This window comes from Xiphophorus hellerii, chromosome 16 (genome assembly GCF_003331165.1).
Source record: "Xiphophorus hellerii strain 12219 chromosome 16, Xiphophorus_hellerii-4.1, whole genome shotgun sequence".
In the NCBI taxonomy this organism is placed as follows: domain Eukaryota; kingdom Metazoa; phylum Chordata; class Actinopteri; order Cyprinodontiformes; family Poeciliidae; genus Xiphophorus; species Xiphophorus hellerii.
The window spans coordinates 6,057,790-6,080,317 of NC_045687.1; the positions used below are offsets into that span (position 1 = coordinate 6,057,790).

At 38.4% G+C, this 22,528-nt stretch overlaps 1 protein-coding gene across 5 annotated transcripts in view; it reads right to left on the bottom strand.

Moving 5' to 3' along the window:
- Window positions 1–1,192: 1,192 nt before the first annotated feature.
- The window catches only part of cacnb1 (calcium channel, voltage-dependent, beta 1 subunit), a 42,920-nt gene continuing 21,584 nt past the window's right edge, over window positions 1,193–22,528 (bottom strand). For 2 of the 5 annotated variants that reach the window (XM_032587115.1, XM_032587119.1), the window contains 13 exons: window positions 21,215–21,334; window positions 20,980–21,102; window positions 19,065–19,201; window positions 18,234–18,301; window positions 15,817–15,977; window positions 12,349–12,429; window positions 12,203–12,261; window positions 11,433–11,542; window positions 9,766–9,774; window positions 7,388–7,539; window positions 6,722–6,817; window positions 6,153–6,338; window positions 1,193–3,638 (listed from right to left, as the gene is read on the bottom strand). In XM_032587115.1, coding sequence (XP_032443006.1) covers window positions 3,099–3,638; window positions 6,153–6,338; window positions 6,722–6,817; window positions 7,388–7,539; window positions 9,766–9,774; window positions 11,433–11,542; window positions 12,203–12,261; window positions 12,349–12,429; window positions 15,817–15,977; window positions 18,234–18,301; window positions 19,065–19,201; window positions 20,980–21,102; window positions 21,215–21,334 — 1,842 coding nt within the window. In that variant the 3' untranslated portion in view covers window positions 1,193–3,098. Of the gene's footprint in view, window positions 3,639–6,152; window positions 6,339–6,721; window positions 6,818–7,387; window positions 7,540–9,765; window positions 9,775–11,432; window positions 11,543–12,202; window positions 12,262–12,348; window positions 12,430–15,441; window positions 15,471–15,816; window positions 15,978–18,233; window positions 18,302–19,064; window positions 19,202–20,979; window positions 21,103–21,214; window positions 21,335–22,528 lie in introns of all 5 variants that reach the window. The other 3 variants (XM_032587117.1, XM_032587116.1, XM_032587118.1) reach the window with 3 other exon arrangements.

Below are 22,528 nucleotides of genomic sequence, written 5' to 3' on the forward strand. Positions count from 1 at the left end.
GGCAAAAATAGTAGAAGACAATCAGGATGTTGTTCAAATTCACAATTCAGGTGTATGATGATTTGCAGTTCCCTTTTCTACAGAAATCATACTTCTGTATTTTATTAGACAATTGATTTTGTTTATAGTTTTCCAGGTGAAAGGGAATTATTTTGCAAAAAATTACTTTCAAATGACAGTTTTAGCACAGGTGGGGGGAGAGTTGGATCGAAAAGTTGCAGGACACTGAACCTCGAAACCTGGATTTGAAGACCTGTACCTAAAATCTGAATAAAACGCAATGGAGTTTGTTGTTGGAATGTGGTAAAAAAAACAAAAACAACAACAAAGAAATACTTTCAATAAAAATATATAAAGAAAGAAATTAACAAAACAAAGATCCTGTTTGCATTTCTGCTGTTCGGCTCACTGATGTAAGGGTAACGTTTGAATGTAAACCACAACTTTGCAGTTTCCGCTCATGTAATGTCATCTGGCTGCAGATGAAAAAAACACTCTACACAGATAAAAATACCACATCCTGCATATTGTCACTCTGAATGTGCTTCTTATCTACGTCCTGCCTGGTTTGGTGTGATGCCTAGTTTAGTGTTTTTGGTTATTATCTCCCCTAAAAAGAAATGTGGAAATGATATCTGTATCCAGCAAAGCTCCATGACAAGTATGAGACGTGATCAGTTTGTTTTCCTTTCCAGCTTTAGTCTTAAACTAACACAGAGACAATAGTACAAAATATGTAAAGAAACACTGAGTTTACTTTTTTTCTCATTTTATTCACTATTACATTTATTTAGCATAAATACTGCCCCACACCTTCTGATTTTAGTTGGCAATGAGTTCTGTGTGGAAAATGTTTATCAAGTAATATATTATGACTTTTTAAATCTGATCTTGCTAGATAATTTTTTATTTAATCTCCACAGTTTAGGTGTTTTGCAGCTAAATGTGAAGAAAGATGAGCATAACAAAGCTTTCCTAAATATTCCCACTTTAGATCAATAAAGGCAATTTTTTAAATCTTCTATCAAGTTATTTTAAATTGTATTTTAAAAATGATTGAAAAGCAGATTACATTTATTAAAAAATGTATTGCATTCCTTTTCTTTCTCATCTTCCATGTAACTTTCTGACGCCCTGTTAGCGCCCCCTTGCGGCCCCCAATTTGAAAAACAGTGGACTAAGAGACACTGTGGCATTTTTAAATTAAATTTTTAATTAAAATACGAATTTATCCACAGATTAAAAATGAAAGGCAGAAAAAGCAAAATGTAGCTACAATTAGGCACCAATGATACATGTTGTCTTATTATTTTAACAATTGCGATAACGCAACAATAACATTATTTACTGATCATTAATATTTATTTATTCAACCGAAGACAGAGGCGGGCTAAAGCAGCCCACCTAAGACATTCATGGATTCTCAATTATAGATAACTCAGTAAAGACCAAACTTGATCCTATCCCCGCCCTCCCCACATCATGATACTCCTCCTACTATGTCACAGAAGCTGAAGATTAAAAAGAACAGCAAAATGTTCACAGGGAGAGAGAGAAAAAAAAAACACTAATTCAGACAGAAATTAGGAGTAAGAAGGGAGTGGAGTTTAATATCAGACAAGGTTGCAATTTAAGTGGAAGCTGGGAGTGATTAACCTCACACACAAAAACACTTTTTATGTGAGCAATAGCCCTGAAATGCAGTCGGTGAGGCTGGTGCGAATTAAACGAGATAATTGGGCTACGCTGCAGATTAGCCAGGAGACACACACAGACAAAGACACGGTATGAAAACGAGTGTAACAAGAGTTAAGACATCCCACCCGCTGGTGGACATGGCTTGGCAAGACATTCCGGCACTTGTGATTGTAGGTTTCTTGAAATAAAGGTGTTTAGGGGTGAGAGCGACTAAGGCAGGACACTTCATTCTCACAACTGTAAGTGTTGTTGCGCCGCAGGTGAATACTGAAAGCTGAACCAGCTCAGGGAAGAAGAAGAAGAAGTAAACATCTTTGTTGTGATCTAGCTGTCATGAGTGTAGCGACGATTTAAATTTGATTAAAATATGGCAACTCCTCTATCAGCGTTTTAAGGTCTGAGTGATAAGAGAGAGGCGGCGGTGAAAGACTCAAGACTTCTGGATCCTCAGTACGGGAGAAAGTCCCGGAAGAGAAAAGCTGTGACTCCGAAAAATGTAGAGAAACCCTGACAATATACATATGGGAACATTAGCTGCGTTTCCATTAAACACAAAATTGCGCAAAATGAAATTACGAAAATAAACACGCCAATTTTGAAAAAAACTAACGTTTTCCGATGAAAGGTTTTGGCGCTATCGAAGCACGTCTTTCGTGTCACACGAGTCACGTGATCTACAGCCGGATGTTACTACTGGAGGAAACGTCGAAGAAGACGACATGAAGTGGTAGGAGGCGACGGTTTGTTTTGTTTTCTTTTTCGACAATGTGCATCGGCACACTTCATAAAAAATGGTGTCATTCAAACGTGATGAATCTCTTCTGCGCCTAAATAAGACTCCAATCTCTCCTCTGTCACGGTTTTTTATGACTTATCGCTTGAATGAGCTTATTCACATGTGATTTTAATTTCATTTTTTATTTAACAGAAATGCCTCAATTGCGAAATTGTTTTTTTTTTTGATATTAGCAGAATAGAAGATTTGCGCACATTTGTAATGGAAACGTGGCTAGTGACGTTAGACCCTGTTAAAGACTGCAGAGGACAGACATGACAGACCACAGTCCTACCAGCCTTCACACTCTACAACTGAAGGAGAGATCGGGTCAGACAGATCACTTGTGCTGTCAGCATAGAAACCCATGATATTCATGCAGTATTGACAAAAGAAAAACAAAACAGATCTATACTTTTTCTTCTAAACAGAAATCAGTGGATTTGCAAGAAGAAATCGATGAGAATGGCATCTGGCAGGTGACGTATATCTTTACATTTTACTGGGATGTAAACACATTTTTGTAAGCCTGACTGGTGTGGCCCCAAACCCACACTTCAGTTCCTTTACCACCAGAATCCTCCCCTCTCCCTCAGTCCTCAGTCTGCATCTTCCTAGCAAACACTCAGCGGATGTAAACATCCTTCCCCCAGTCGTCCTGGTTCTTGTTGCGGCTCATGTTGGACCCTGTGTCTACAGGGTCCTGGCAGTAACGCTCCCTCAGCTTGGCCCGTCCATGCGGCTGCGTCTGGCTCGGCATCGAAGGGTGGTTGAGGTTTTCCTGATCCGGCTCGGCTCCTTCATCTTCCCAGGAGGCCTGTCGACCGTGATGCTGCGCCAGGTGAAGGCGGCTGCCTCCACCACCTCGGTACGGGTCGGGCTCTTCGTAAGGATCAGTCTCAATGTCCATGCAGGAGTCACCGGCCTCAGTGTAGGCTGAGTCTCGGCTGCCCTGGGTCTCCGAGTCGAAGGTGTCTTGCCGGGAAAGGCCTCTCCCGCTGACCCCTCGTAGCTGGCCGCGGGATGAGCGCAGGTAAGCCTGCTGCTGGTGCTGCTGCTGAGGCTTCGAACCCAAGTCTGTCTCGTAGTTATGCAAGGTGCTGCTCCCACCGCACTCTGTGAGACCCCCTTCGCGCTTCTGCTCACCGTGAACCAGGTACGGACCCTGCAGCCAGTCACACCCATGCAAACCAAAAGAGGACATGCAGATGCACAAACAGCAAACCAAACTGTGAGTAGAGAACCAGCAGGGTTAGCAACATCAGCATACAAACAAAATCCTTTGTTTAGTGTCCTCACACATTTTACAATGACCTTGCAAAAATATGTAAAGGGAGCCCATTAAGCAAAATTGACATTTTGAACTTTCATTTGGGTCTCAACTGCTTCTTAAACAGCCCAAGAGCTAAAAAACACACACACATCTTTTGGCACTAAGTTAATGTTTCTTGCTGTTTGGAAAAAAGAAGTGTTTTGCTGTTGTCTTGCCTTCCAGAAACCACTTGCTACATTCCTGTTGGTTGTGCAGAAGGCTCTACTTCTCCTTTTCAAAGACGTAAGGTTGATACTTAAGCATTTGTTTGCAGCAGTTCATTTGGATTTAAAGTGACAAGAGGCCCTAAAACAGCTTAATCTGAAAGAATCTCAAAATAGACAAAACTGAGCAGATTAAAATCTTAAAAATCTAAAAAAGAATGTGCAAAAAATATAATGAACATGTCTAATATAGCCAGTAGATCTGTACTATCCAGTTTATGGAAGCATAACAGGATAGTTGATGTTTTTATTAACATTTTGTCACTTTACAACCAAAACTTCGATGTATTAAATTGGAATTTAAAGTGGCAGACCAACATAAAGTAGCCCATCTTTTTAAAGTGGAAGGAATATCATATTTCTCTTCCCGTTTTCATTACATAGTGATGCCAGGTTGCTGAATACACCCTCTACCACACTTTTCAGATTTTTAGATACATAAAAGGTTTCAACTCTTGCTTTACTTTACCTCAACATTGAGCTTTGTGGCAAAGTGACAAATACAAATCGAAACGGTTTGAATACTTTTGCAAGGCACTGTCAGTTTGATGTGCAAACATGTGTTACATTTACTCAGTTGCACATGTTAATTTTGTCGATTAAATTCTTAAAACTTACCTTTTTCAACGAGAACAGAATATACCAATGCATCAGTGCCACCTGCTGGCTGATTGATGTCATAGCAAAATACCCACTAACCTTCCTGATCTTATCCAGGCCAACTCTGCATCATCTTTATGTTCAATCTGATTTATGTAAATAAAAATATCTACTTGTAGTTTTTCTGACCTTCTCTCTCTTGTAAGTATAGTTTTCTTATGTTCTATAAGAGAGATCTGCGAGGTGTTACATTATCATGCAGTAGCCAGGCTCCTACTCAGGCTGCAGGTTATTACGGTTAATGAGTAACCAGCAGTGATTGAAAGGAAACAAGAAAACTGATTACACAAATTACAGATCAATTGGACTGGCCAGAGCGTTAGAGACGGCCTCCACCAAACCGAGCCCTTTCTATTTGAAGAGGCGGATATGACTTGCTGTTTTCAGGACCGGTACCATGGCAACACAGAGGAGGAGGACAGTAAAGTGGATTCTCCTCACAGAGCAGGAGAAACGAAGCCACGGAGCTAACAGGGGCCTGGGGGGGCAAGGCTGGGGCAGCAGATATTATTTTACAATGGAAGTGGCTTCGAGGGCAGAGGGATTGGACCGGTCTCTTTCACAGTTTTGAGGAGACAGCATTTTACTTCTAGGTGTTCTTAGAGGGGCAGTATTATGTAAAATCAACGTTTTTCAGCTCTACATCATGTTATAATGTCATTCCCTCATCAAAGTGTTGCTTTGATTCGTTTATGCATGTTTGAGAAATCCTTTAGTCTCTATGGCAACCATTCAGTTGTGCAAAATGCCTGGGTGGCTCTAGCTCCGCCTGCAAGGCAGCTCCGTCTTCGAGTTTCCAAGCTTCCATTTCACAGAACAGCCCTTCTAACAGCTCCACTCAAATCCTTCAGACTAGCCAGCAGGAATTAGCAAACACCTGGTGGAACTGCACATCTGCTGTGCTCATTATTCGAGCTACTTCTCAATGAAATGAAGTACATTGAGATACAAACTTTGTTATGGGGTTAATAGAAGAGCAATGTTGTGATGACTTCCTGAAGGCGGAGTTTCAGAAAGAGCAGGAGTTTTTAAAGAGACAGAAGCCCAATTTCAAGGCATTAAATTGCAAAGTCCAATTTGTTCAAGTCATGTTTGATATATATATTATTTTAAAACAACAAACAGCAACATAGTTACTTAGTTGTGCCATAAAATGATGTTATATTTCTGGAAAATACATAATACTGCCTTTTTAAACTAGCTGTTTATATGTGAGAAATTTGCTCCATACTCCAACATTCGTACTTCGCTGCTGTCCTGTGTTTTATGTACAGAATAAACAGGGCTTCATGGCACTCTTCCTTCACATTTACAGAGCTCAGGCGGGATTTGGGTCAAGTCACTGGAGTGCGCCCCTCCACAGCCCGCTCCTTGCTGCTGGACTTCAAACAGCATGCTCCTCCTCTTTCCCCTCGCCGGCCACTGCACCGTCCATGCCAGGCCACAGATCCATATTTCTGCGCAGAGAGGTGAGCACCTGTACCTGCAGGTTGGAGACAGGCTCAGGGGAGGCAGCTAGGGCCGCCGTGGCCATGGTGCGGTTCAGGAGAGGGTTGGGAGGGTTGCTGCTCGGCGGGTGTGTCGCCTTCCAGTAGGCCTCCAGGTAGTCTGCAAGGTGTTCGCATGCGTCCTCCAGCTGGTTCTCATCCAGGATGATGTCAAACAGCTCCTATGAAGTTGTTAATTTTAAAGAGTCAAAATCTACAGCAACCGTCACAAATTTACACAGTTTAGATGCACTGCAGTCTGCAGAGGGTCGAATTATACACACAGGTCGCACTCATAATACTAGTTACCAGTGCTGGGCAGATATAATCTTTGTTTTTGACGCTTTAGTGCTGTTGCTAACTTTAGAAAAGGGTTATAGTATGTTTCTTTAAAGTTCCAGTACTTCTTTTTTTTTTAAAAAAAAAAGCTTTTTACATATTTGTTAAAATTGTCATTATGTTGGAAAAAATATATATATGAAAAAATATATTCAGATAGAGATGTGCTAAACTAATATATATGTGACACCAAAATGAGAAAGTAGGAGGAACACAAAAAACTCACAGGTGGACATTGAGCTAGCTTGTCAGCTGCCACCATCTGCACATTCAGATGTTTGGCCTGGGATTTCCCTCTGGATTTAATGAGTCTCTGGAGAACCTGCAGGGAATTGATAACACAGTTGAATGACAAAACAATTGCCACTTGCTCAACTTAGGTATCATGCATCAAAATTATAATAACGTAGCCAAGCTAACAGGAAAGTCAAATGTGCAGCCAGACGTCTCTATTTCATCCAAATGTAATAATGGTCTTGGAGGTGACTTATTGTGCTTCTTGGAACAGGTTAGGGAAGGCACACAGTCTAAACAAAACATGTCCATTACATCTTAGATAATGAGATTTTAGTCTGGTCAGGCCTGATTATGTTGAGCTCCTTTGAAAAGCAGAACTGGAGCCACCTGCACAACCAACAAGAATGCAGCAGTGGTTTCTAAAAGGTAAGTTAACAACAAAACACTTGGTATGGTAAAACGCAAAAAGCAGTAAAACCAGCTCATTAAATGTGCTAGAGCTTCAGTTGGGTTGCTAGGTAACTTGAGTGAGCTTGACTGGGGTTGCTAGGTAATGACACTACTGCAAGTAAGACACTTGTTGATCATAAGCACTCCGCATGATCGCTCTAATGAAAACTTAACATGAAATATTGTAAATAACATCTGCTCTTACCTTGGGTGAGGCTATTTTGATGTAAACAATAATGGGAGCCAGGGAGGTCTTGGCCAGCTGAGAGGGATGGTTGATGGTGTCTGCATCCAACGCAACAAGCTGGAGGGTTCGGGCCAACTCAAAGATACGTTCAATCTCACTCTGCACTTCAGCTGAAAACCCAGGAAGCAAAAAAAACAACAAAAAAACAAAACAAAAAAAAATCATAAATAAGACAGATATGTTTTTTCTTTGAAGAACAGCATCTCTCCTTAACAAGACAGAGTTTCTATAACTTGTGCACAAGTACATAACTGCAATGTTAGTAACTACTCATGCATGTTGAATTATTTGTGAAAAACAAAACAAAAAAAAAAAAGCTTCCAGGCATGTAAATTGGTTTGGACCACAGTTAAAGTTCCATTTATGCCAAGCTAAATGGAGTGCTGCAGCATCCTCATTCATTTGCCCCCTTCAGATATTTTGAGTTTTTGTAAGTTGTTTTGATCATTACTAATTCAAGGCTGCCATAGAAGGAGGCGCTTAGAAATGAGGTGCCTGTGGTGCTTTGAGGAGCTTGCAATAAGGCCACAATATGTCACTAAAACAGAAACATGAAGAGAAAAATAAAAGCATGAAACATCATTTTGTTAGGACGTATTCTGCCATGTGGACCATTCAAGTCTGTGGAAAGCTTGTGCACGATGCTTTTATTGTTCCTCAGAGTGCATTTAGTTCGCTTTAATTGAAGTCTAGTTTGTTTGCCTACTAAGTCTGAACTCTGATGCGTACCAAAAAAAAGCAAACTTTGATCCACCTAAAAACCTAAATCTAGGTTTGTTGCGGTTCAAATGCATATGTGAATGCCAAGCGGCACAGAAACCGCTCCAAAAGCAGGAAGTGAACTACACTGCAGGGCATTCTGGGTAAATACAACCAAAACAAATGCGTCAGTCCGGCACTAGCAGGAGAAATGGCCAGATGCCTTTTGCCAGAAACAGAAAAGAAATCCTACAATTGCTAAAATCTGACACTCCTCCATTTTTGTTTGCATTTAGTGCAGAGGAGTCAAACTCATTTTCATTCTGTGCCATATCAAAAATATGAATTAAAGGGACAGTTGTTCCAGAATGTATTAATAAAACTGTTAAAATATTAATATTTGTGTTTTATTTGTAATCAAAATCACAGTCAGAAATATTTGCAAGGAATTTTTACAATCTTTGTGCTAATGTATGATGTAAAATGTGACGTTTTATTACTCGCCGTGTCAATCACAGACTATAACTTGACATTAACTTGATATCAAGTAACGCTGAGACAGCAGTCATTTAAACTCAATATTTTTGACCAATTTTGAGAAAAATTTGAAGTAAAATCAGAAAGATTGTGGGGATCTGATGATTTTGTGTGAATATTGTGGATTTGTGAAAGACTGGAAGGACTTAGTGATATAATTTGGAGTCTATCGGATCACATAAAACGCCACAGCAGGCCAGATTTGGCCCCTGGGCCTTGAGTTTGACACTTAGTGTCTTTTTCAGAAGTTTTTGTGTCGTTTTCTTGAGTAGTTTTTGGTGCAGCGCCACCACAGAGGAGAGGGGAAATAGTGTTTTCAAATGGTTTGGTTCTTTTGACAGTGCAGTGAGAAAGCAAAACGCACCTACTAGAAATGTAACAAATGTGGTAATTTTGGCCCCCAAACAAACTGAGTCTATTGGACTATCGGCTGTGAAAACACCCTTACAGAACTTAGCACTGCTTCTTAAATGGCCTGTTGAAGGGAAGAGATTAAAAACCAAAAACCTGAATAAACTCCTCGCCTGCTTGGTTGAAAGTCAGGGTGCTGCAAACCTAGTGGCAGAGGGAGATAACAAAGAGGCAAAGCGACGCCGCGCGCACACATTACAGTGGCTGAGCGATGGAAAACTACAGCTGGAGGCCAAACAGGGTCTCTGCATGTTGATAAGATGTCTGAACTTTAGCTCGTATAAAGAAAGAGCAGGCAAAGCTTTCATTAACTGCAACAAAGACTGTGATTTCATACATTTGACTGCTGAGATAAACCTACTCCTCTACCATGAGTTAATAAAGGAAGATCCAGTGGTGTGATTGCAGACATATAAAATAGTTGTAGAATTACGGGTCAAAACTTAAGGTTAGATGCGCCTTTTTATAGCTTCCCTCTGCTTCTGCTGGTCTCTTCCTGCTTGGGTTTTGTAATTCTTTCCCTGACTACAGGCTGTCACAAAAAAGTATGAGGAACAGAGAAACTGACAGGCAAGCAGACAGGCAGACAGGCGAAGATGAATATAAGCATATTATGAATATAGTTAGGAGGAAAAAAAAGGCAGAGGGAGAGGGGCTTCATTGTTTTGTTGCGAGGGGAGCATACGTACCCAGTACGTCTGAGTCAAAAAGACAGAGGAGGAGGAGGAGGATGATGGGCGGTGGGAGAGGAGGATGGGCGAAGGGCAGAAAAGACAGGATGAAAAGAGAGAGGATGCTGGATCAGACTCAGTCAGAGCTGGAATAAAAGCTTCTAGGTCTTTAGATGACAAACAGTGATGCTTGAAGTCCATGCTCTGCTCATTTCTACCGTCTAACTGCATCTACAAACAGGAAGTTCTGGTCTGTGTCACCTCAAACAGGAAGGAAAACATTCCCTGAAAAAAATCTAGCTTTTTTCGCTCACCTTGTTGTTGGGTGGTGAAAATCTTTGCAGAAGTATCAAAGAGCATTTCCCACTACTTTCTTACCCTACGCATCTCAAGAAATTTGTATTTTTTAAGCCTCTCTTGTCCCACGGTATTCCTAAAGTGTTAATTCTATTTATTATATTCTTTTTTGTGTAAAAAAATTTGATTCAAAATAGTTAAATTGTGACAACAGATGCACTGATCAGGCTTTTACTAGTCTTGTATTTAAGTTACACACAATAGATCTTAATCAAATTTGTTTGAAAAAATAAATAAATGCAACCAAAACTGGGTGTAAAAGATAAAATTAAAGCTTTGAAAATGTACACATTTAACAATTATCTCCATTATGCATCCCTGATAATACACTCCTCTTTTCCTGTATTTCTTGTGTAAAAATATTAACAATAAATTAGGTTATCATGGTTTAAAGGTTCATAAAATAGTGTTTTCATAAATAACTACTACAAACTAAGCTGTTGCTATTTTCTGATTACTACATAATTATAGCCATCATCATTATAACTTAGGTTTTAGATTATTTTGATTAACTACGATAACCGGCCACTTTATTAAATACCTCAGATTTTATTGAATTGCTCGTTAACACAAATTAAGATTCAGCCAATCACACGGCAGCAACTCCAATCATGTCTACATGTAGATACAAATGAGGATCATAGGTGAATGGATCTAAATAATTTTTTTATCAAATGTTGATCTCTCTCACTAACCAACATTTTAAAAAAAACAGAATTTGTTTTACATTTTGGTTGAAATAAAACAATCTGTGACATATATGAAAGATGTTGAGCTTACCACCTTTTCTGCATTAATAAATGACGATTATATGATAAAATCTTACTAAAGCATGTAAGATATTGACTCCTTATACTTATTTAAGAGAACCCACACTTCAGAAATCCTGAACAATTGTTTCAATGTTTACAGCTTTCAACTAATAAGCTGTTGTTCAGATCTCATCAAAGTAAAACTGGATGATTTTAAATGATTTGTGGACAGAAATAACAAATTAAATCTGTTGATATTTTAAATTTTAACAAGCCCACCATCTGTGTTGTCTGAAAAGTAAAAAAAATAAAATGCACCAATACGTTTTTACTTAAAGGTAATTTGGGTTTAATTTCTAATCAAAAATGGAGTCCTTATCCTTTCTTTTAAAAAAAATTCTATATAAATAAAAACACAGATGTAAACACAGATAGTGAAAGATGCTGGGCAACAAAACACAATGGATAGACATATTCTGATATTTACTTTATGTTGCATCATTTCACCTTGAGAGAAAAATCCTACATTTTCCTAATAGTTTTTTTCCTCTTCGGATATAAAAAAGGCAGTCTTACCCAAACTGGAGCGGGTACTGGAGCGCTCGATGATGGTGTGTTTACTGGGGTTGTTGAGGACTGAGCGTTTGGCCAGAGAGATGTCTGCTGTCACGCGTGTAATAGATATCCTAAAATAAACAACAATACATCCCAATTTTATCTGAGTAGGGCCAGCATTCGATTAACCTATCAATTATTCTCATGATTAATTGCTTAATCTGGTTAAAAAATTGGCACAATCTGCTGATTATATATATATTATATATATGTACAGTTTTGGTATAATTACCATTCTGAATATGTTTTTCCCCCAACAAATAGCCTTTTTTTGAGCCTATATACTTCAGTAAATGATTAACCAATTTGTAAATTAGTTGACGATTAATCCGATTAATTTGTTTAATCAATTAATCAAATGAAAAATTGGCACATTCTGCAGATTATTCTGCAGGCTTTATTACTGCTCAGAATATGTTGGCCTCTTTTTGAGTCCAGTTAATGATTAATCAATTATTAAATGAGTTGATGATTATTTAAATAATTGTTTCATCACAATTAATCTGATTAATCAGATGAAAAATTGACACATTCTGCAGATTATTCTGCAGACTAAGTTACTGCTCTGAATATGTTGGCTTCTTTGTGAATTCAGTTAATGTTTAATCGATTACTAAATTAGTTGACAATTATTTTAATGATTCAATCATCACTATTAATCTGATTAATCATTTCAGCCCTAAATAAGAGGGAGGCTTCTCATTGTTAATAATGGGTTTTGCATGTCTTACCTGCCCTCAAACTTGTGTTTCAGAAAGTCAAAGAGTGCTTTCTGCATCATATCTGTCACCTAGGAAGCAAAATCAGACATGAAGAACATAGAAAAGACCTGAATTTAGGCTTAAATTAGCAGCCATTGCTTCGTTTCCTTCCTTACCTCATAGCCTTTTAGTGAGGGTCCAACGAGGATGATGGGTCTCATGGAGGGAACCACGTCGTATGGAGGAACATGCTCCATCTTACCCAGGGAAAGAGAACATCAGAATTGGACAGAACCAAAGCTAACACAGACTCACGCTCACACATAAATCCGTCCCCTCCTTATGAGAGAGGTCGCAGTGATGGATGGCGAGTCTCAGACGATGGAGTCCATTTGTTTTATTAAGTGTCTGGGTGTTCAGAGGGAGGGATTGATTTTTGAACTCAGAGCACTGTCCTATATTTCCTGGACTCCATAATTAATGCGTTCATAATTAAACCAGGCGCCAGCGTGTCAGGAGAGCTCTCGTGACCGCGCCGTGGCTCCAAACACAGACGTCAAACTTCACACTTCCCTCCTTCTGTTATAGATGGGAACAGTTGCAGCAGTCATATTACATTACTAATTGCTACTACAGTCATGTGAAAAAATTAGGGCACCCCATTAAATATTCAGCTCTCTATTAAGAAGTGTTCACATATTGATGTCTAACCTTATGTTTTATTTATCTCTGGAAAAGAAAGTTATTTAATTACTATTAAACAACAAAAATAAGCCTTTTTTCTTACTCATTTAAGGTTGCTTATTATTCTTCCTTGCATAAATTAAGTTAAGGTTGGTCTATGGGCTATACAAAACATTAACTTATTGCGAAAAAACAGCTGAGTGTTTTTTTTTAAGTGCTTGGAATATTTTTAGAAGCAGTAGAGACCCAAATGGAAGTATGAAACGTGCAAAATGTGCATTTTGCATTATAAAACAAATCTATATCTACAGTATACTATATCTTATGCATATCTATATATCCACACAACTTTTCAATGAGATCAGAATCTGACCTTAACTATACAAGCAGTCACAAGTGTTTTATGCCTTTAATTTTTGGTAAAACCAGACTACCTATCCTGTATTCTCTGATAACGATGAAACCGGATGAAATTTATTTCCCTTTGTGGATTTTTATTCCAAGCGTGCCCACTCCTCTGTGTGCTGCTACAACACTTCAGGCATCAGAAAGCACTAGAGCGACCTGTTCAAACATTACATTACATAAACCTGAACAACGGAAGATCGTTTCACCTCATTTCTATTCACCAGCCAAAAATACATGGTGTAAAAATGTCCAAATGGTTCTTGCCAATAAAGAGGGCAAAGCTGGAGAGCTGAAAACATCAGCTCCACTGGTTGATCATGACTAAAGCAGGGATAGCGCACAATTTAGAGCTTTAGCTCAATTGATAGCTTACATCATACATGAATTAAAAAATAAATAACATTTGGGAAGAAGGCCTACAGCAATTCGACTCCAGTATAAAAGCTTCTCATTACTCTGCTTAATTAGCTTTGTTTTTTTTTTATTACAGTCCAGATTCATAAATGTGTCTGGGACTTGACACTAATGACACTAATTTTGAGATTTTCACAGCAACAAACACTCAAACAGCATATGAAATTCTCTAATTGCAAAATTATCTCATTACCACTGTTAAGTAAAGTGGAGGACCTGTGGTACTGTGGGCATGTTTCTGTTGTTTGCATCCATGAATGCCGGGAGATTTTAAATAAAAATCTGATGAAACTCAAGGAATCCAGAACATAATTTGTACCCCAATTTAAACTTTACTTGATGTAAACTACCCTCAGCTGCTGTATACTGTTCAGATTTTTTTGTTATTTCAATAATAATAATAAAAATAATAATAAATCGAAAAACCTAAAATTATGACAGAATATTAGGGTCATGCTAAGAAAATAAAAAATTAAGAATAAAGTCATAATATTACGACTTTATGCTCTAAACAATGATTTCAATCTTGTATTATTTATTTTCGTACAATTTATTCTAGTAATATTATGACTTTTTTTGTAATACTATGACTGTATTCTTGTCATTTTCTTTTTTTTATTTTTTATGTTTTCTAATTATGGCCATATATTTATACGATGGATATTTTATACTCCATCATATAAATCATTTCAAGCTCTGGATTTTTAAAGCATTTTGGCAAATTAGATTTTATTTGAGACAATGCTTTTCCTATAATTTCCAAAGCAAATAAAAAAATACGCAACAAATCCTAAGAGAAAATTACAAAATTCAAGAAAATCTGATGAGGAAACAGAGACTTTTAGCAGGAGAGGGTTTGAAATGATTAGTCAAACAAAACAAAATCAACCTTTATTTAATTTAACAATCATTGCCTCATTAAAAGTCTAAGTATAAAGAGCAGAGGTGTCTCTAATTTTAGCACACATGACGTAATAATGAAAAACATCTCTGTTATTCTTGCATCCACATCTTTACCAGGGTTGGAGGGCGCGTCGATGACAGCAAACATAAATGCTGTCCATTGCTCTCACAGCTGAAATAACCTCATGAAAGCTTTTGATGGGCAGAAATTACACAGAGAAGCATGACTGACTGTCACTCACATCAGGTATCATAAATGGGAATGAAAGCATGTCGGGATGCATTACAGCTGCTCTCTGATTAACGAGGCCCTGCACCTGCACGCTGATGCCCGTGATACTGACTCAGGGGAAATGACAGAGGCGTCAACATGAGTTAAAAGCCTCTCCGTGGATTATTTTCCTCTTCTTTTTTTTTTGCATCAATAATTATTTGGAAGAATAAACAGTTGAATAGCCGCTAAAGGCTGCTCCATGCAGAGGATAAAGAACGACATGATTAGATGTTAGAGCAGGGGTGTCCAAACTTTTTGAGTCAAAAGTACTCGAGGGCCAAGACAATTAAAACAATTAAGTAGTCCGATTTTATCCATTCAATTGTTTTTTTGTAGGGAAGGGTTGTTATTCGATATAGATCCATAACTTAAATCAGATTTGCTGTATTAAAAGAAAGGCGCCTAGTTACAATTACGTAATAATTTCACTTTGATTGATCTGCATCAGCAAAAAGGGTCAAATTTCTATCAACAGTACACTGCGGGTGGGGGCCTCACAAATTCAACTGAAGGGCCACAAATGGCCCCCAATCCGCACTTTGGACACCCCCCGAGTTAGATGTTAGTGTCAAGAACAAACACTCACCGACTTCTGTTTCTGTTTAGCCGGGCCACCTACAGCATCATTCCACACACAAGCAAAAAGAGACAAAAAAAGCACAAAAGCACATTTAGTTAATAACAGGTTCAGATTAGAGAAACAACAGAGGAGGAGAAGTTTTATTATTAGAGAGTTTACACATTCTCAGCATTACAGCCTCGAGAAGGAGCCTTTTAGGGCCAAACAGGGTCAGATTTGGGAGACAGAGTAGCAGCCGGGATGGTTAAAGTGCAAGTAGTTAGTGAAAAACAAGGAGCGGAGGTAGAGAGGTTAACTCCGGTTTCCTCTCGGAGGTCAAGTTCAGGAATGTTGGAGGAGGAAGGCAACAAGACGTCCCTATCCAGTCTTCCTTAGTGTTACCTTCTTAAAGAAGGGCAGGCGGTGGGCGTTGGCCTGGGGGGAAATTATGCTGCCAGAGATGCCCTTGGGGGAGCGAGGGTCACCCTGGGACTCATGGGGCTCCTCGGCATCAAGGTCGAGAGGGTCAACGTCAAAGGCTGCTGTGGATGTGTCCACGGGAGCTATTGTTTGAGTGGACAGTTCGGACAGAGAAGGAGGAGAAAGCAGGATGAAGAAAAGCAAAGAAAAAGGAGAAAATAATAGAGACACACTAGCTGCGTTTCCGTTAACCATAGAATTGAGCAAGTTGAAATTCAGAAAAAAAATTTGCTTAACGGAAACATGCCAATTTTGAAAAAAAAACCACGTGTTTTTTGATGAAAAAGTTTCTGCGCTGTGATGTGGATTTTTCCCAGCTGTATCAAAATAGATGTAGTTTGCAAAACTGAAATGAATTTTTTTCCCGCATGATCAACAGCCAGATGTTACGAAGAAGACGACAAGAAGTAGCAGGAGGATGATGGTCTTTTTTTTGTCTCACAGCATCGCACTTTTTTAAAAAAAGTTGTCATTTGAATCTTTTCTGTAAAATCGCTGGCTACAATTAGCCGCACACTTAGACAGCGGGGTTTTTTTTGACTGAATTATGCATATTTATCATAATCCATGATTTTTATTCACATGTGATTTTCATTCCATTTCTTATTTAATGGAAACACCACAACTGCAGAATTGTGTCTACATTAGCAGAATGTTGACAAATATCCACGCTCATTTGTAATGGAAACGCAGCAAGTGAAAGGAGGAAAAAAGCATGAGAGGCATCAAGAGGGAGGCAGAAGATGAAATAAGCTGTGACAGAAAAAATTATTTTAACAAAAAAAGAAAGAAAAAAGAACACAACAGATCACCGCACGGCACGCTGCAGATGTCAGGTGTAATAGCGAGAACAGCAGAGAAGGTGAATTCAGTGTGAAAGTAGCTAAACTTGAAGTGTCGATGTGAAAGAAGTGGGAAACAGGAGGAGCTGTGAAAGGAACTGAGAGAAAGTAAACTACAGAAGAGAAGAAATCAAGCTAAGCGATGGTGTCATGGTGGGGGTCTTGTTTTAGAGGGTCAACCTGGAATTTGGCAAGCGCCGTGAACTGAATGTTAATGTGTTATATGTGTGTTTATATAACATGCTGGAAACAAAGGAAACCGGAAATGTGAAATAATCCACTTGCTTAAGGTAGATTATGGAATGCAACAACTCTCTGTTTAGAACCTGAATAGATAACATACAAAAATGCCACACTTTACGTGATTTCATCATTTCAGGAGGGTTTAGGTGTACGCTTGCATTTGAATAGTCATCCTTTCTCCAGTTTGCAATGATTATATAAAATACAACTGAAATTATTTCCCAAAAGCAACAAATTTTTTACATTTTTGTAAGTACGTAACTCCATTTAATATGAATATTCCACGCCACTGCTAGTTTTAAATACCTGAGACCCAATCCTGCTTGGAGTGTTACCTTGGGTTGTGTTTAAGTTGAATGTAATAAATCTGCGGTGAATAGAGTGCATCACTGCAAAAACACAAAATTTTACCAAGTATTTTCGGTCTAGTTTCTAGCGCAAATATTTTGGTACACTTGAAATCAGACAAAACTAACTTACAAGTAACTTCTCAGCAAGATATAGGGGCTTGTTTTAAGTCAACAATTCCTTAAATTATACTTCCCTAAATTCTGTTCATACTGGAAGCCAACCAGTCTAAATTTACTCCAATTCTGCTAAGTGTAGTCAAATACACTGAAAAAAGATAAATGGCTTCAACTAGTTAGAAGTGACTGAATTAAGTTTATCCAAATGAATATGTTCATTTGTCAAGTTTATTTGAATTGGAGCTGCATTTGCTATTTTTAGCAAATCCAGCCAGAATGATCACAGGAGTTTGTGGATTAGATCAAATGTTTGCTTGAAGTTGTTTGTTGTATGATCATTGAAAAAAAAGAAAGAAAAAAGATTAAAATCTCCAAATCAACATGAAATTCGTGCCGATCTTGAGAAAATGTACTGCAGTTTTAGAGGTATGAACCTCCATTTGACAAATACAGTTAAAGTCAACAACAATTGTTTGTGTTGATTTATTTTTGTTTCAGCTACAGAGACACAGGGATGCAGACTCACACAAGCCAGACATACTTAACAGCTCTAATGAGCGTAGCTTGTTCTCGTCTCTATTTCAGTCGCATCCTGAGTGCTAATGAGTGACCTCCCAAGACCTCTTACACTTTTCTCAGGAATCCGCTGAGACATGCCATGATTCATTTCATGCTTGAACAACTAGCCAATTATTAAAATCTTCATCTAAAGAATCAAGCAGCCATCTCATTTGACTATTCCTTGATTCAGGATTGCAAACACAGCAGGTTGTTTGTTTGATCTTACCTGTTCCTGGCGGGGTAGGCCTGCGGGTTCCTACGGCAACATCCAGACTCGAGCTTCCTCCAGATTTACTGTAAAAGTACAAGAAAGTAAAATGAGGTGTGTTTCAAAGTTAACTATGTTTCCTTGAACAGGTTAGGATATGTTTATGGGCTAAATACAAAACATGTTCATTACATATTTTGCATAAAACTATTCTTAGATAATTAAAGGTTTCAGTTTTAGGGCATCCTGTCACTTTAAATCCAAATAAACTGCTGCCCTACCTCAACATTTGCACTTTCAAGTGAAAATGGGTGAAAACAGATGAGTAATTATACAACTATACATCTTTGGAAAGCAGAAGTACAAGAGGTTTCTGGATGGTAAATCAACAACAAATCACTTGCCTTTTCTAGCAAGTTTAAAACCAGCTAGCCAAATGGCATGGAACTCAGCTGGGGTTGCTAGGTGACGGGCTGGGCTGGGGTTGCTAGGTGACGGGCTGGGCTTGGCTGGGATTGCTAGCAGAGGGGCAGAGCCTTCTGATTTATGACATTACATTCTGAAGGGTTTTAAAACATTACAGTTTCCATACACCAAAAAGCATTAACTTACTGCCAACTTCCTAGCAAATGTCTGCAAAGACGGCAACAAAAGAAGCCGGGTGTGTGTGTGTGTACTGAAGAAGTTCAGAGTAATAAAGTGACTCACAGCTTTGCTTAAGAGTCTATTTTGGTGTGTTTTACAGAGCCTAGTGGATCAGGAGTGATTCATGTTTGACCCCTTTTTTGAAAAGCAGGGATGTTGTTTGCGCTGCTGGTAGTGTAGACACAGAGGACCTTTAGCCGTTACCTGGAGCTGAGCCGATTTTGTCTCATCCGCTGCTCCTGCAGCAGGCGGGTGTTCTCCAGCTTGACCGGGCTGGGAATGAAGCCCACCTCACAGCCCTCCTTCACCAGGCGTCCAATCCACCAGTCGTTGTTGTATTTCTACGCATACGGCAAACAGTCAGATATCAGCACACATTGATGAGTAAAGCATGATATAGCCATCAAAATTTAAAGGTGGCCTATTATAGTTCCATGAACAGGTTAGAATATCTATGGCCTATGCGAAACATGTTCATTACATTTTTTAGCACAAAATCATTCTTAGATAATAAGATTCTAGTCTGCTCACTTTTCCTATTTTGAGTTGTTTTAGGGTCTCTGTCACTTTAAATCCAAATAAGCTGCTGCTTGCCATGCCCCCCCAACCCCCCAACTCAATGTTTACACTCCTACATAGTCCTGTCACAATAACAAATTTTGCTAGGCAATAAATTGTCCCAGACGTTATTGTGGTAAACGGTAATATTGTTGTTTTAAACTAATATAACTAATGGCATAATAATGCAAGAACACATTCTCAGAGATCAATAAACTTTAAATTCTAATGAACATTTAACACTGGAATTGGTAGATGTTTTAAATATGCAAAATACATAAACAAAACAACAGAAACAACAATTAAAATGAATTATGACGTTTGTGTAAACAAAATTGTCCTTCAAAAAAGCACCAGATTGAAGTTTTTTATCGTCCACTTTTTGGTAAAAAAGAGAAAAAAAAGACAAAATCGATAAATTATGCAAATTAAAATGATTGAGCTTGTTTTAATTCATCATGCGATTTATTGCTTATTGCGACAGGCCTACTCCAACGTAAAGATGGCTGCAAACAGATGAGCAATTATACAACTATACACCTTGAAAAACAGAAGTGGAGCCTCCTGCACAAACAAAAAGAATGCAGCAAGTAATTTCTGGTTGACAAGTCAACAACAAAATACTTGTCTTTTTCAGCACATACAGCAGTAAAAACAGCTGATCAAGGGCGACTTTGTTTTCGCTTTATTTTGCTGTCATTTAATATGATCTTCAAGGTTTCTGACAACGTTCCAAAGTTGTTCTGTGAACTTTAGTTGCCTTTTAGAGCATCTGAAATCCAATCTTTTTACTTTCCCTTTTGTGAAGCATGTGATTAAATAAAAAATATGAGAAATCTCAGTTATTATATGATTAAGAACAACCATATAGGTGCTCAAATACTAAATTATCTTTGTAAAATTGTGGAGGTTTTGTTTATTTAAATGAATAAATGAAAAGAAAAAATATTTTATGAAGTGTTAAGTATGGACGAAATGCTAAATTTAGGAGTCCTTTTTACTGCCTAGATGATTATTAGGTCAGAGTTAAGTGGCTTAATAAATGTGAAAAAGCAACTTTTGTAAAGAAAACTTCAAAAGCTCTTCAGAAAGCATGAAGAGTTATTCATTAAGACCACTTTAAAGTTTGAAGGTTTGGTTCCCTGGGTGGAAAATATGAAGAAAATATGACTCATTGGTAACTTGAGACTTATAAGCAGCACTGTGCACCATATAAACATGAAATATGAGAATTTTGTGTATTTTTTTATTTTTTTGCTCTGGACCTATTTCTTACTGCAATGCAGGCTGTGTTGCTACCAACACCCACACATGGCCTGCCATGGTTTCAATGGAGCGTGGCTGTGCAGCGCGATGCAGCAAGCAGAAAACCTCATTGGCTTTCCACCCACCATCACTGCAAGTTTCTTTTGTGGCAGAGGAGCCTGAAGCCTTTCTGTGTGTCATCCAGGCTGCTCTGACACCACGGTTTTACCTTTAGATTACAGTTGAGGACTCGGGTACAAAGACCACAGTCTTTGTGTGTTCTCTAGTGAATAGAGACTGTAGGCGACGTCCAAACCTCTTTAATATGCAGGAAGTCTTTGGCTTCGAAGGAAATGGCCATGCCCTGCACAGGAACATCATCGTTAGGCCCTGGGTTGTAACCAACGTTGGTGCGCACAGCAAATGCCACTGGTTTGGTCTGGAATAACAACATTAGAAGCAGGTATTAGACACTAGCATGCTGGGAGTTGTCCAGATTTCAAGGCACACAGGTTAACCAGGGCCAAAACATCATCCCACTGGTGACTGACCTTTGCTTTCTCAAGCGTGGCAAGAGCCTGTCTGTCGGCCTCTTTCCTCAGAGCCTCGGGATCCTCCTCCAGGGACACGTCTGAGTCCGACGGCCGGCTGGTGTAGGAGTCTGCAGAGCCCTGAAATTCACAGTTAATTAAAAAATAGGTGAGAAAAACATATTTAACAAGAAGACAATAGCTGGGACTCACACCTTGTTAGCAAGAAAAACCAGACTAAAATAACATGTATGCTTCTTTCCCTTCTATTTTCTCTTGTGATGCGCTTTGAACTCGTTGCTTCAACATGTAATGGTGCTCCTGGTTAACATCCTTTCATTACATTAGCATAATCTCACATCCAAAAATGATAAACCCACCCTTTAAATTAAAAATATTCATTGAGTAGGGTAAAAAATATTTATTAACAACATCAAGATATAACTTATATCTTGTTCCTGTTGTTCAACAAGAGCAAGAGATGAATTTGTTAAAGCACTACACCAACACTATGTTTAGCTGAAGCTAATGCTAGAGCGCTAATTTTAATTCAAATTGTATCTGCCCTTAAAAGATATTTATATGCTCTGTAATTTACATCTTGCTCTCTACTGTTTATGTTTTATGTATCCCTGTTTATTTATGGTTTAAAGAAAAGTTAAGAGAGAGAACACAAGGAGAGGAAGTGACATAAACAGTCTTCAACCACTTCAAAATAAGAGCATAAATATAAACCGCTATTTGAAAAATTTTTAATGGTTAACTTCAACACAGATGTCAAACTATGTTAAACTAAAAGTTTACAAAACAGCCATGTAAATTTTAGCGCTTTAGAATTAGAAAAATTAATATAGGGAAAGCTAATCAGAATTAGCAAACGCGCTAAATGAAAAAAACTAGCTAGCGGATTAGCAGAGTTGTACCCACCACTGGGTACTTCTAATTGTGATTTTCTGAAAACAATTACTATTATTACTATGATATGAAAACAGTTGCTATGATATTAAAATATTCCAAATTTTTTCCTCCAATAAATTAAACCTTAACGAAATATTTCATTTTTCAAACAAGTTTAGTGTGAAACGTTGATGTTGCTTTAAAAGATTTCAAGGTTCTATATAAAAAGTGCCATTAAATTCAGAAAGCACTGAAAACCTTCTTGTCCTGAGCAGTAAAGCCGGCCTCAGGCGAACATACAGCAACACATGTTGATGTATGTTCATATTGCTTGTAAGCTGACTCTAATCAATCAGAGGTGGAAATGATGCATAACAAGTGAGTGACAGAGTACACAAGGTCTCAGACCTTCCTCCAAATGCCGCAATGTGTGGGTGC